The 13,012-nt window shown below is 44.7% G+C and overlaps 2 protein-coding genes across 3 annotated transcripts in view; one reads left to right on the forward strand and one right to left on the reverse strand.

Annotated features, from left to right (window-relative positions):
• Positions 1 to 849: 849 nt before the first annotated feature.
• On the forward strand, positions 850 to 4,710 carry COQ10A (coenzyme Q10 homolog A (S. cerevisiae)). Of its 2 annotated transcripts, none has more exons than XM_012652620.1 (5): positions 850 to 1,246; positions 1,803 to 1,949; positions 3,092 to 3,284; positions 3,499 to 3,600; positions 3,903 to 4,710. In XM_012652620.1, exons 1-5 carry the CDS (start codon positions 1,113 to 1,115, stop codon positions 4,068 to 4,070), a joined length of 744 nt encoding a protein of 247 aa, XP_012508074.1. In that variant the 5' UTR covers positions 850 to 1,112; the 3' UTR covers positions 4,071 to 4,710. The 2 variants fall into 2 exon arrangements, with proteins under 2 accessions (XP_012508074.1, XP_012508081.1); XM_012652627.1 differs by lacking the exon at positions 850 to 1,246 and adding an exon at positions 1,283 to 1,433.
• Positions 4,711 to 5,452: 742 nt separating this feature from the next.
• The window catches only part of CS (citrate synthase), a 10,506-nt gene continuing 2,946 nt past the window's right edge, over positions 5,453 to 13,012 (reverse strand). Inside the window, exons 4-8 of the mRNA XM_012652640.1 lie at positions 8,921 to 9,120; positions 8,185 to 8,314; positions 7,959 to 8,060; positions 7,364 to 7,573; positions 5,453 to 7,013 (exon numbers count right to left, since the gene is read on the reverse strand). Of these exons, the coding sequence (XP_012508094.1) occupies positions 6,843 to 7,013; positions 7,364 to 7,573; positions 7,959 to 8,060; positions 8,185 to 8,314; positions 8,921 to 9,120 (813 nt within the window). The 3' untranslated portion in view covers positions 5,453 to 6,842. The remainder of the gene's footprint in view (positions 7,014 to 7,363; positions 7,574 to 7,958; positions 8,061 to 8,184; positions 8,315 to 8,920; positions 9,121 to 13,012) is intronic.

A 13,012-nucleotide genomic window follows, 5' to 3' on the forward strand; every position in this document is an offset into this window, starting at 1 on the left:
TGGTACGATCAACTCACTGCAACCTGGAATGTATGGACTACAAGCGCGTGCCACTACGCCAGAGTAATTTTAAAATATTTTGTGTGTGTGTGTGTATGTGGGGGGGAATCAAACTATGTTGCCAGACTGGTTTCGAACTCCTAGGCTCAAAAGCAATCCTCCTGCCTCCCAAAGTCCTGAGATTACAGGCGTAAACCACTGCGGCTGGCCTACCATGAAGAATTTCAATTGCTCTTGCACCCATCTAAATCCAGTCTCTTTCTAATTGCTTTATTTCATTCTCCTTTTTCATTCCTTTCTTCTTCTTTTATCAAGAGCATTTTTTTTCCTCCTTGAATCATAAAAAGTAGTATAGTGATATTTAAATGTCTGGGTTTCTGTCCATGAGGTCTCACTCTGTCAAGTGCACACTTTTCCAAAGATAGTTCTCTCCCCTAAACGTCTGGTTCTTCCCATCCCGACTTCCTTCTGTAAATATTAAAAGGGAAAGCTATGCAAAGTCTTAGGTCAGCGCTTGGAACATTAATTTCTTTTCCCAAAGATGTAAAGCACAGCACTAGCCACTGTGGAGGCTACAAAAATGAACAGATCTTCTAACCATAAACAAAGCAGACTATGATAAAGGCTCTAAGAGAGGCGCTCACAGGATCCACAGGTATCTATTGACACGCCCACGAAATTGCCTCTGTGCCTACGTATCAGGTCCTGTGACCACGACTTGCCAAGTAGTTTCTGCCTGAGGACCTCGTTCCCCTAAGCCAGCTCTGCAGCTTCTCAAACACACACCCCAGCGCCCTAATTCGCCAGGGGTGTGAAACTACATCTCCCAACAGGCAGCGTTATCCCCTTCCTTCCTCCCTCGCCCAGTCCTGAGCCATGGCAACGGCGTGACGTGGGGGATACCGAGAGCTGTGGAACATTGGTACCGGCTTCAGTTCTAGCCTACCCGGCCGCCTGGACGGGAGCAGGGCAGGGATCCGCAGCCTCGCGCCGCCCCTGCGCTCGGGGGGCCGCCGGGGACCCGCTCGGCTGCCGCTTCCTGCCTCTCCTCCTTTGGAGTGAGTAGGGAGCAGCCAGTGTCGGAGCCGAGAGGGCCAGGCAGGGTCGCGCGCATGGCCTCGACGGGCGCGCGGCGACTCCCCGCTGGGACCCGCGCGGCTGCCCAGCGCTGCGGCGTCCTCTCCCTCCGCCCGGGTGCGCGCCCGGCCCCGCCCCCAGGCCCTCTGCTACAGCCGCGACCAATGAGGTGAGAGGGAGGCGCGGGCGTCCGCACAGGAGAGCAGGGGGTCGCTGAGGACCCCGAGGTTCTGCCGCGGAAGGTTGCAACCGGGGGATTCAGGCGAGGCGGAAGCCGGCATTGGTCGTGCCCTGGGAGCTAATGTAGAGCTTTGAAGAATGCTTTTCCAAGTTCTACGACAGGGGAAGTCCTCGGGGTGGGTGTCCAACCATTCTTGGCCCTCTTGGGTGCCCTAGCAATAACAGGCCTAGCGGGGCCCGGGGGCAGTGATGCTTACTGAGAGTCTTAACTTTCAGCAGTAGCGTAGCCCGAAAGGCAACTGCAGCTTCGCATGCACCCTGCTTTTTCCCATTCCCACCCCCAGCCCTGTCCTCAGCCGCCCTCAACCTTTTGCACTCGTGATTGCCTGGCCAGAGAGCAAGCGAGACTGGCCGGCTGCAGCAGGTGCTGGAGGGAAAGGTTGTCTGGACGACCTTCCTCTGGGGTGCACCTTTCTTCCCTTTCACCTGGAAGTAATAGAGGAATATGTACAATCTTGTTTCTTCTTCTTTCCTCTGGGTCTTAGGTTTCTGATCTCCTGCAGCCTCTTCTGGCCTAGGGCTACCCAGGTCTTGGCAGCTGAAGCTCGCTCACCTCCCAGCCGTTCTTTCATGGGCTTTGCTGCCCCCTTCACCAACAAGCGAAAGGCTTACTCAGAGCGTAGGATCATGGGGTGAGCATCTTTCTCTACCCTGCATCCCACTATTTCCCCTTTCCCTCCAAATAACCATGTCCAGGCTAGAATGTAAGAGTACTATTAGTGGGCAAGATTCATACCTGGCCAACCCCCGCCCCAGATCTATTACTGATCTTTTTATCCTTCCTTACCAGCTCCCAACCTTAATATCCCCTTTTCTTGGTTGCTGTGCATGTGCAAGTGAAATGAGACTAAGGTTGGACTATACCATAAGACTATTATTTCTCTGGTAACCTGACCTTTTTTTTTTATGTGTTCTGAACACAATGTAATAGCTAACTTATTGAGTACTTGCTACATGCTAGCAGCTAGGCTGCTTAGGTGTTTTACATAGATTTTTTTCATTTAATCCTCACAACAAACCTATAAATCAGGTGCTATTATTGTCTTTGGTTTATAAATGAGAAAATGGAGGCACAGATGATTTACCTAGGGCCACAACATTGTCAGAAAATTGTAGGCCGGACACGGTGGCTCACGCCTGTAATCCTAGCACTCTGGGAGGCCGAGGCGGGCGGATTGTTTGAGCTCAGGAGTTCGAAACCAGCCTGAGCAAGAGCGAGACCCCGTCTCTACTAAAAATAGAAAGAAATTAATTGGACAACTAAAAATATATAGAAAAAATTAGCCGGGCATGGTGGCGCATGCCTGTAGTCCCAGCTACTCGGGAGGCTGAGGCAGGAGGATCACTTGAACCCAGGAGTTTGAGGTTGCTGTGAGCTAGGATGATGCCATGGCACTCTAGCCCGGGCAAAAAGAGTGAGACTCTGTCTCAAAAAAAAAAAAAAAAGAAAGAAAAAGAAAATTGTAGAGCTGAGATCTGATGCTTGTGTGATCACTAGTAAAATTGACAGCCTCTCTGTTTGCCCTAGATGATCTTTCTTAGGATCAAATTAATAATGAATGCAAAAGCATTCTGTAAACTGCAAAATATAAGGTAACATTAACATCATGGGGATTTGCACATTTACTTTTGGGGTCATTCATCCAGGCTTATTTGGGATCTCTAACTCCTAAAGGTGCACGGCTACTGGGTAAAGGTATGAGTTGGGGACTTATGGCAAGAAGTAACCTGACTCAGCTGGCAGTTCCTTGGCCTCTGATTCCTCTTCCCTTAGGTACTCAATGCAGGAGATGTATGAGGTGGTGTCCAATGTCCAGGAGTATCGCGAGTTTGTGCCGTGGTGTAAGAAGTCTCTGGTGATATCCAGCCGTAAGGGTCACCTGAAGGCCCAGTTAGAGGTTGGCTTTCCACCTATCATGGAACGTTATACCTCTGCGGTTTCCATGGTCAAACCTCACATGGTCAAGGTGAGGCCTGATTGGGAGGGACTGTCCAGGAAGTTTTTTGTGTGTTCCTTAGCACTTTCACATTAAAGGGCTATTTTGGCCTTCCTTGTAATGACTTTGTGTGCCAAATATTTTCCTAATAAAATATTAGAAGAGAAGGAAGATGGCTTTCAAGTCCTTTGTATTGCCTCCTATGCTTACTAATGTTATTTAACTACTGATTGTCCTATTCTAGGCTGTTTGTACTGACGGCAAGCTCTTCAACCACTTAGAGACCATTTGGCGATTCAGCCCTGGTATTCCTGCCTACCCCCGAACCTGCACCGTGGACTTTTCGGTGAGTGAGGAGGCTGGGTAGCACAGCCCTAGGACTGGGTGTGGGGCAGAGCTGAGGTTATTCTGTAAGTATAGCTAGCACCTAGCATTTCCCACGTCAATCAGTTTCCACAGGTCTGAGCTTGTATCCAATTTGTACTCTGTGCTCAGCCCTAAGTTAGGGCTCTTAAGGGTATCTAAGGAACTGGAGGGGGAGGGGAAGAAAAGGGAGAAAAGGCACTGAGAAACAGCATCCTTGCATTTGGCCAGAGATTATCCAAAATGGTCCTGAAGAGTTTCTGACTGTCTCTTACCCATTCCCAGATTTCCTTTGAATTTCGTTCTCTGCTGCACTCCCAGCTGGCCACCATGTTTTTTGATGAGGTTGTCAAACAGAATGTTGCTGCCTTTGAGCGTCGGGCAGCCACCAAGTTTGGTCCAGAAACAGCCATCCCCCGTGAACTGATGTTCCATGAGGTGCACCAGACTTGAGGCAAAGGATTATTCCTTAGCTTCTCCTCTACTCCCCTTCCTCACCCAATCCTTATTTATTTGGTTTGGTTCCTGTTCCTGTGAGGAGTCTATGTTCATAAATACTGTTCCTCCCCTCAATTCCCCAGAAATTGGTCTCTATGCTGGTTGTAAATGCTGGGGGAAAGAAAAGGCAGGGAGTATGGAAATGCGACATGCCTAGGAAAGGATCAGGCCCATGCTGAGAGCCCCATATGCCTGCAGCCTTTTCACAATGAATTAGCATCAGGACTGTGTGGTTATCTTTGGGCCCTGTCAGGGTACCTTAGTTTCTGACTAGGGGAAGACAGGAACTTTTCTAAGAATAAATTGAGCTTTTCTTCTGGCACAGAGGTACTGGGTGGTAAATAACTTGTTCTGCCTGAGATTCCTCAGGAGAAAAGGCAACTTGCCCCTGACCTGAAATCTGTAAGGCCTAATTTAAGAGTATTTCCATGTTGCTAGGCTAGGAGTGAGCAAGGGGCTTTCTTACCACCAGTGCCACAGGACCCAGGAGGAAAAAAAGCACTGAACAGAACTGTCTTTGTACTCTTGGGTTGTACCTTATTCTTCCACTTGGCCTGAGTTTTTATAAAATTTCAATAAATTGTGACAGTGTGAATTTGCTTTATTGTATTGTTTCTTGGGGGAATAATGTAGATAAAGCAGAATAGATGAAAGTCATGGCTTCCTTCCCTGGGGGAGTGAAGGGGTAAGAAGGCCTCTTGGACATAGTGTCCCTGCTAACTATAGTAGCAAATTCTACAAGCCAGGACCTAGTACCCACCCCCTTGCCTATTTATAGACTTTTCCAGAAGGTCAGTTGCAGCAGGAGTCTTAGGCCAGAATCATCTGGTCTCACACCTCCCATATATCTGAGGCCCTCGGGACCACCTCTTGTTATTTTGGGGACCTCCTTAAGGGAAGCTGCAAAGAAGAGTAGGCACTCCAAGAAGTACCAGAGCCCTCTAGTGGCTCAGCTCCTGAGCTAGCAGTCATAGCCCATTTGTCCTTGGTATAGTTTGTTCCTTTCACTCAGTGGACTAGACCAGCTCTTGGATTATTCACATAAGCACTTGTGGTCTCAGCTGTAGTCAGTCCTTGAATGTTCTACCCTACAACAAAATTAAGAAGGTTAGGGGCTAAAATTCAAGGATTTCCTAACCTTGAGGAAGAACAGAAATCTCTTTTGGGAATCTCTCAGGAGCCTTTCCTCTGATTAGGGTAAAAGGCGGCCAAACCTCTCTAAAAGATAAAGGGATGCAGAGGATAACTTATAACCTGCTATGTTCGGGATCTTACTAGCCAGATTCCTTACCCCATAATAAAGATTCCTCCAGTTCTTATTTAATAGCAGACTCAAGCATTGTTAATAAAAACATTTATTTTGCATTTTATACAGAATAACCTGAAGTCTGCATAATGACCTGACAGTTACCCAAGGGTTTACAGTGTGTCCATCTCAACAGTGTGGTTCTGGGGATTAGGGATCCACACAAACACAGGCAGGAGTTTTGAGGGAAGAAAGGGGCACAGCAGGAGTGTATCAACCCTTTCTCAAAGAAAAGGCAGTAGAGTATTCTGAGTCGCTGAAAACCTGTGCAAATGGGGCCTCTAAAACACTGTACTGCGAGCTCTTGGGGAAGGGGCAGGAAAAGGATGTTGATAAATAAGGGGGCATTTTTTTGAGGCAGGGGATGAGGAAGGAAGCTTACTATTTTTAATGTCCTCATTCCCCAGAACTGATATTCAAAGGAGTCCACATCCAATCTTGAATGATTTCCCTATTCAAAAAGAGGTGCTAGTAACTCTGGGACCAGACTCTGAAGATATCATGCTGGTCATTCCTAAGTCCTTGTCCCACAGCATATTAAAGCAGGGCTGGAGGGTGGTCAGAGGAGGTAGTGGCTTATATTCTGTGGAAGTAAAAAGCTTAGTTCACATTAAGCACTGATAAAACCCAATGACTGGGAAAGACCACAGATCAGACAGATCTGTTCAAAGAGGTCTCTATTAGGGACCAAGAAGGAAAGGTCCAGAACATCCTCATCTTGAGGTGCAGCAGGTATAGAAAGTCTGGAAGGACGTGAATTTTAAAGTAATGGGAAACAGAACACTCCCAGACCTTAATTTTAACAAGATAATTTTAAAAAGTGAAAATCACACACTGGGTGTCAGTAACAACAAATGCCATGCTTTTATGGTCACCTGGTAGCATAAAAAAATTGCCAAAGCATGTCCAGCTAACCAACAGGTTCTTCTAGGAGACATCTGTGTGCATGGGATAGGGCCAAAGAGCTTGGTACAGCTGGCAATCCAACATGATTCCTATGTAAACAGAAGGGGCAGAATCCTGGTTTGCTGGCTAATTGAGGGCTTGGCAGAATAGAAGCAAAAGCTCTGAAGCAACTGAAGATTCTCTGCAACCAGCTTTGACCCAGAGAAAGAAGAGCCAGATTCTCACTCTCGAGATGGCAGGGAACCAAATCTAACCCATACTACATGCATTAGTCCTGGTCATCCTACAGTTGATGGGCAACTCATACCAGGCAGGGGAAGGGAGCTGGTTAGGGAAGAAGGGGTCACTTTTCATCTTTTTAAAGTCATAATTTATATTTTAACCTCAAACATATTATCAGTGCCTCAGATACAATTTAATCTTAAGTCTTTAAAGGCCCCCTGAAACAAAGGTGTATATATATATTTTTAAGCTTCCTCACTTTCTGATTGTTAGTTTCCTTCCAGTCTCCAGTTTTACCCTGACTTTGAGTCCACAAACTTCATCAGACCATCCGTGCTCATGGACTTGGGCCTCTCTAGAGGGAAGCCTAGGGCTCGGCTCCAGATGAGCTGTGCCAGTACACCCAGTGCCCGGGACACCCCGAACAGGACCGTGTAGTAATTCATCTCCGTCATGCCATAGTACTGTAAAGTAGAAGAGAAAAAGGCTTTGTTTAAGGCTCAGAGACAGTGGCATGTACAAGTCCAGAGTGATGGAAACCTTTAGAGGCTCTAGTTTCTCTTTCTCTCCAGGGACTTAGCCCAGTCAACCTTAAATAGAAACAACACTGGGAAAAGTATAGCAATCAGGATTCTGAAAAAAGAGCAACAGCAACCCCAACCCCTCCCTCCACACATCATAGCCAATTTTATTAAAAGGCTCTATGAGAGAGGTAGTTTAAGAGTTCTTGCTCTGACTAGAGAGTTGATTTTGTGCATGGCTGAGAACAGGGTTTGGTACAAATTAGAGGGAAAGCAGGGAAAGGAAGACTTACCTGGAGCAGCACCCCACTGTGAGCATCTACATTGGGCCAAGGATTCTTGGCCTTGCCCTGTTCCAAGAGGATATTGGGCACAATCTTGTATAGTTGAGCAACCAGCTTAAACATGGGGTCATTAGGCAGATGTTTCAGAGCAAACTCTCGCTGACAGGTATATCGTGGATCAGTCTTCCTTAGTACTGCATGACCATAGCCTGGAACAACCTGTAAAGAGTGAGGGTAAAAAGACAGCTGCTATTCTCAGGTAGAAATTCTTTTATTTATTTATTTTTTTTAGAGACAAGGTGCCATGTTGCCCAGGCTGGAGTACAGTGGTTATTCACGGGCACAATCATAGTGCACTGTAGCCTCAGAACTCCTGGCCTTGAGGAATCCTCCTGCCTCAGCCTCCTGAGCAGGTGGGACTTCAGGCATATGCCATTGCACGCACCCAGCTAAAAATTCTTTTCTAAATTCTTCAGGGTAGACAAATGGAGAGGAAAATCTCTTTCTCTAATTTGGGGACCTCTCTCATTCCTTTCTTTAATTCTTCCAAATTGCAGAACTTGGGTCTTGCCTTCTTTCCTGGTTGCTAAGCATCTCTACTTACCCGTCCTGAGTTGAGTGTGTTCCAGATGTAGTCTCGTAACTTCTCATCTGATACCTCGTTGCCAACTTCCTTCTGTAGCTGTGTTAGCCAAACAAGCACTTCCTATGGTTAAAGTTTGGGGAAAAAAGGAGTATCAATGCATATACCAGGAGAGAATGCCAAGATCAGGAACAAAGCATGGGGGTAAGAAAAACATGTGGCAGGAAAAGAAAAAGAATAGTCTTACCTGATTTGCCAGTCCATGTAGAGGCCCCGCCAGCCCGTTCATGGCTGCTGCAAAGCACAGGTAAGGGTCTGAAAGGGCACTGCCCACCAAGTGGCTGGTATGGGCACTTACATTGCCGCCCTCATGGTCACTGTGGGGAAGTAAGAGAGAGCCAAGGAGAGAAAGAAAAGGGCAGATATGGAAACACAGATCTTGCTTTTCTCTTATTTGTCACATACTAGCCTCACTATGGATTCATATCAGCCTATAGCCAGTCAGTTATACCTAAACTCTTGTAAAAGACATCATAATCTCTCTCTTTTTTTTTTGTTCTCTCCTCTCCCTCCAACATCTTAATCTCATTACCAGTTTTTGTTCACTAATCCACAGAGCTGGAGAGGTTACTGGTTAATGATGCTTGTGTGCCCAAATCCCTGACTCCCACCCCAGCTTTAGTAGCAATGACCAGAAGAGGGAGCTCCTAGAAAGCTGAAGGACCACATAATGGGAGCAGCTAGTACCTTTTCCCAACTAGAAGTACCATCTTGTTCTTAGCACGGTTAGGGTAATTTCCCTAGGCCTCTTGACCTTCCTTACTAGACCCCTTTCTTGCCTTATATCACCCCTTATGCCACATTTCCATCTCCTTGGTGCCTACCATCTGTTCCGAGAAGATGAAAACATAAAGGAGCCTTAAAAAAAATTCCCATCAATCATGGCACCTGGTGGCCATGGTTGGTTGCTAGGTCTAGCTCACCTGTGGATAGTGAGGTACAGGCGCATGAGCTCAGTGAACTGTGCATCAGTATAGCCTAACATGTTGGTGAAATTGTGGGACCAGTCCAGCTTAGAGTCAATGGCCCCAATACTGGTGCCCTCCCGGTAGAGATTCCGGTAGATCTTTGCTGCAACACAAGGTAGCTTTGCGATCAGATCCATACAGTCTTCATAAATCAACTGATGGGAGAAGAGGAAGATGGAGAGAAAAAGAAGGAATTATCAGTGAAGAAGAATTAGGCAGGGATACTGTCTGTCCTTCACGGATTGAGTTATTTGGGTTAATGGTTATATGCTGGGCTATTAGATATTGAGTATGTTTGAAAGTACAGAACAATAATAACCATTTAACTGAATTAACTATTAGGACCTACACACTGTACTAAGTGATTTATAATACTATCTCATGTACATTAAAACATTTTTCCCAATGCTTACTATTCTACAAAGTATATAATGACCACTATTTTAAAGATCAGTGAACTGAGGTTCAAAATATTTAGTTAAATGCCAAAGTCAGATTTGAACCCTGATGTTTAATCGTGATCTTTCTCACTATACTATGACTTTGCACTCAATGAATATGCTAAGACACTATGTTTGGTTTTGTTTTAGAGACAGGGTTTCACTCTGTCACCCAGGCCTGCAGTACGGAGAGGCATGATCATAGCTCACTGCAACCTCTAACTCCCAGCCTCAGCTTCCCAAGTAGCTGGGACTACAGGTGCATGCCACTAAGCCCAGCTAATTTTTTCTATTTTCTGTAGAGTCAGGGTCTAGATCTTACTCAGGCTGGTCTTGAACTCCTGACCTCAAGCAATCCTCCAGCCTCAGCCTCCCAGAATGCTAGGATTACAGGCATGAGCCACTGCGGCCAGCCAAATTTTTAAAAGCTTTTTAGAGACACGGTCTTGTTCTGTTGCCCAGGCTGGTATGGAACTGCTGGCCTCAAGCAATCCTCCTACCTCAGCCTCCCAAGTAGCTAGGATTATAGATGTGAGTCATCATGCCTAGTCCTGAAGTCTCTTTTAATCAATTTAAATTCCTTCTTCTGCTCTCCTTTTTTAACTTTGCAATATATTTGTGGAAAACAGGATCATTTGTTCTGTAGAATTTCCCATGGTTAAGATTTTGCTGGCCACAGGCCAGGCTCGGTGGCTCATGCCTGTAATCCTAGCACTCTGGAAGGCTGAGGCAGGAGGATTGCTTGAGCTCAGGAGTTCAAGACTGGCCTGAGCAAGAGTGAGACCTCATCTCTACCAAAGAGAAAGAAGAGAAAGAAAAAAACAAAAAAAACAGCTGGGCGTTGCAGCTCATACCCTCACACCCGTAGTCCCAGCTACCTGGAGGGCTGAGGCAAGAGGATTGCTTAGAGCCTAGGAGCTGGAGGTTGCAGTGACCTATGATGATGCCACTACATTCTACCCAGGGCAGGAGAGTAAGACTCTGTCTCAACAACAACAGGCCGGGCATGGTGGCTCATGCCTGTAATCCTAGCACTCTGGGAGGCCGAGGCGGGCGGATCGTTCGAGCTCAGGAGTTCAAGACCAGCCTGAGCAAGAGCGAGACCCCGTCTCTACTTTAAATAGAAAGAAATTAGCTGGACAACTAAAAATATGTAGAAAAAATTAGCTGGGCATGGTGGCGGATGCCTGTAGTCCCAGCTACTCGGGAGGCTGAGGCAGTAGGATTGTTTGAGCCTAGGAGTTTGAGGTTGCTGTGAGCTAGGCTGATCCCAGGGCACTCTGGCCTGGACAAAAGAGTGAGACTCTGTCTCAAAAAAAAAAAAAAAAAAAAAAAAGACTATTTCATTGAGAATAATACCAAAATTAAAAAGGTACCTGAAGCAAGAAATATTTAGCTAACACTTTCAACTTCTCAAGAGTTTACTTATATAATAATCATACTACTAACTATACCTCCTTGCAGCTTTACATCCCCCAAGGAAGTAGGTTCCTTCTAGAAGCCTACATCAAGGATATGCAGCTCCAAGGAACAGGGATTCATTAGCGGAATGTCAAGAACAGGACCCTAGGCTATGTAAACTAGTATCTGTGGAGTATATACTAACTTTCAAGAATAGGTAGGACTACAGGCGTGCACCACCACACCTGGCTAACTTTAAAATTTTTTGTAGAGATGGGGTCTTGCTATGTTGTCCAGGCTGTCCAACTCCTGGCCTCAAGCGATCCTCCTGCCTCGGCCTCCCAAACTGCTGGGATTACAGGCGTGAGCCACTGTGCCCGGCCAGGATGAAGTTTCTAAAACAAGAAGTATTTGCCCAGGTATGACAGTGTGGGATCCTTATGTTGCTTTTTGTAGTAGTCAACATTGTATAGTCAAGAAGAGTTTTAAGAAATAAAACAAATCTTATAGAGAACTCCTATTTCTTTCTTTAATAAGCTAAAACTGAGATATTATTTAGATACTTGTACTGACTTATTCTTCATTTATAAAGCCTTGGAAAAAAAATGTTAAAACATGCCACCATCACAACTATCTTGAATAAAGGTAACATAACTGACCATCATCATCACAGTGAGCCACCATCTCTGCTGCTAGTAAAATTCTGGCCAAGATTCTTCCATTTATAGAAAAAGAAGAGAGCCAGTATTAATGGTGAAGAGATCCTAAGGTCAAGCAAACTCCAGTTTATAGCTGGTATCTACCACTTACCAGCTGCATGACCTTTGGCAAGCTACTTAACTTCTCTAATTCTGTTTTCCTATTCAGTAAGAAAATGGATTGCAAAACTGAAACTTGAATTAAAAAAAAAAAAAGGAAGTAATAAATCACACTTCACAGAATTATTCTGAGGATTAAATGAGATAATGACTGTAAACCATTTAAGCATATTTGGCTATTTGGCATGTTTTCAATAGCTGTTAGGTGTTAGGATGATTACAATTTTATTTAAACAGTTTCGAAATCTATATATACCATTCACAGACCTTACAAAAGGTAGCATTACTAGCAAAACTTGATCTGTCAGGTACTTCATAAATTTTACTAAATTCAACATCTTAAGGCTACTTCACAATTAAACAGTCGGTTGTGTCAGAACAATCTCCCTGTCATAAGTGAAGTTAAATCAATGAAAAAGAGACCTGGAAGCTGGTTAAACTCTTTCAACTCAAGAGATCACGTTATTCATCTAGAGTCACAGAAACTGTTATGGAAGAAATGTTATAGGCAGAGGATCATCCTTTTGAGGTATATGTACAAAAACTCCTTCTTAACAGCTGAATAACTAGCTGAATGCTGTCATGTAATTCTACTTAAATAGCCCACAATTAAATTAACCCAAGACAGAGAACTGAGCTGAAATAGTGTGTCTGACCTTTGAAAGAGATATGAGATGTGGCAGCAAGAGCATCAAGCTCTACTAAACTAAAGCAGTTACTGGTGCTAATTTTTGTACAGTGTGAACTTACTAGACACGTATCCTAAGGCTGACAAATACATCGGTATTGCTTACAAATACTCTCCAAGAGATAAGCAAAGTCCTGAAACATAACATGTTTACCTCAAGACAGTCACCCTTAGATAGCATCTCATAGAGATCATGGCAGAACAGTTAAGCAATGACTGTACATTAAAATGGAGGCCATAGCAAGCAAGGGAATACAAGATTCATTTTAGTGGGGCAGTGTTAAGCATGCAGCATGTTTGGATGCCTGGGAAATATCTTACAGGCATCTATTATAAAGTATGAAGAAGCAGTTTTTTCCCCCTTGTGGCAGTAAAAATAACACTGTAAGCAGTAACAGGCACTTCTGTGTGGCCAATTTCTGAACGATGTGTTCTAAAGTAGAACTGTTAGTCTTGATTTAACCTTTCTGTTATGGTGACCCACACAGATAATTACTTGAATAGCATTTTTTAAAAAAAAGAACAGCGATATATTCAGATTATATGACCTTTTGTACTTGCTGATATGTGGCTTTATAAATGTTTTAAATGGTGTGAATATGTATATTTTGCATAATTCCTGTATCAACCTCCCCAATGCCAATCAAGTTAATAAAAATTTCAAACCTTCCCTTCTGTCCTCTTTTTTTTTTTTTTTTTT

This window comes from Propithecus coquereli, unplaced genomic scaffold, assembly GCF_000956105.1.
Source record: "Propithecus coquereli isolate 6110/MARCELLA unplaced genomic scaffold, Pcoq_1.0 Scaffold111, whole genome shotgun sequence".
Lineage (NCBI taxonomy): Eukaryota > Metazoa > Chordata > Mammalia > Primates > Indriidae > Propithecus > Propithecus coquereli.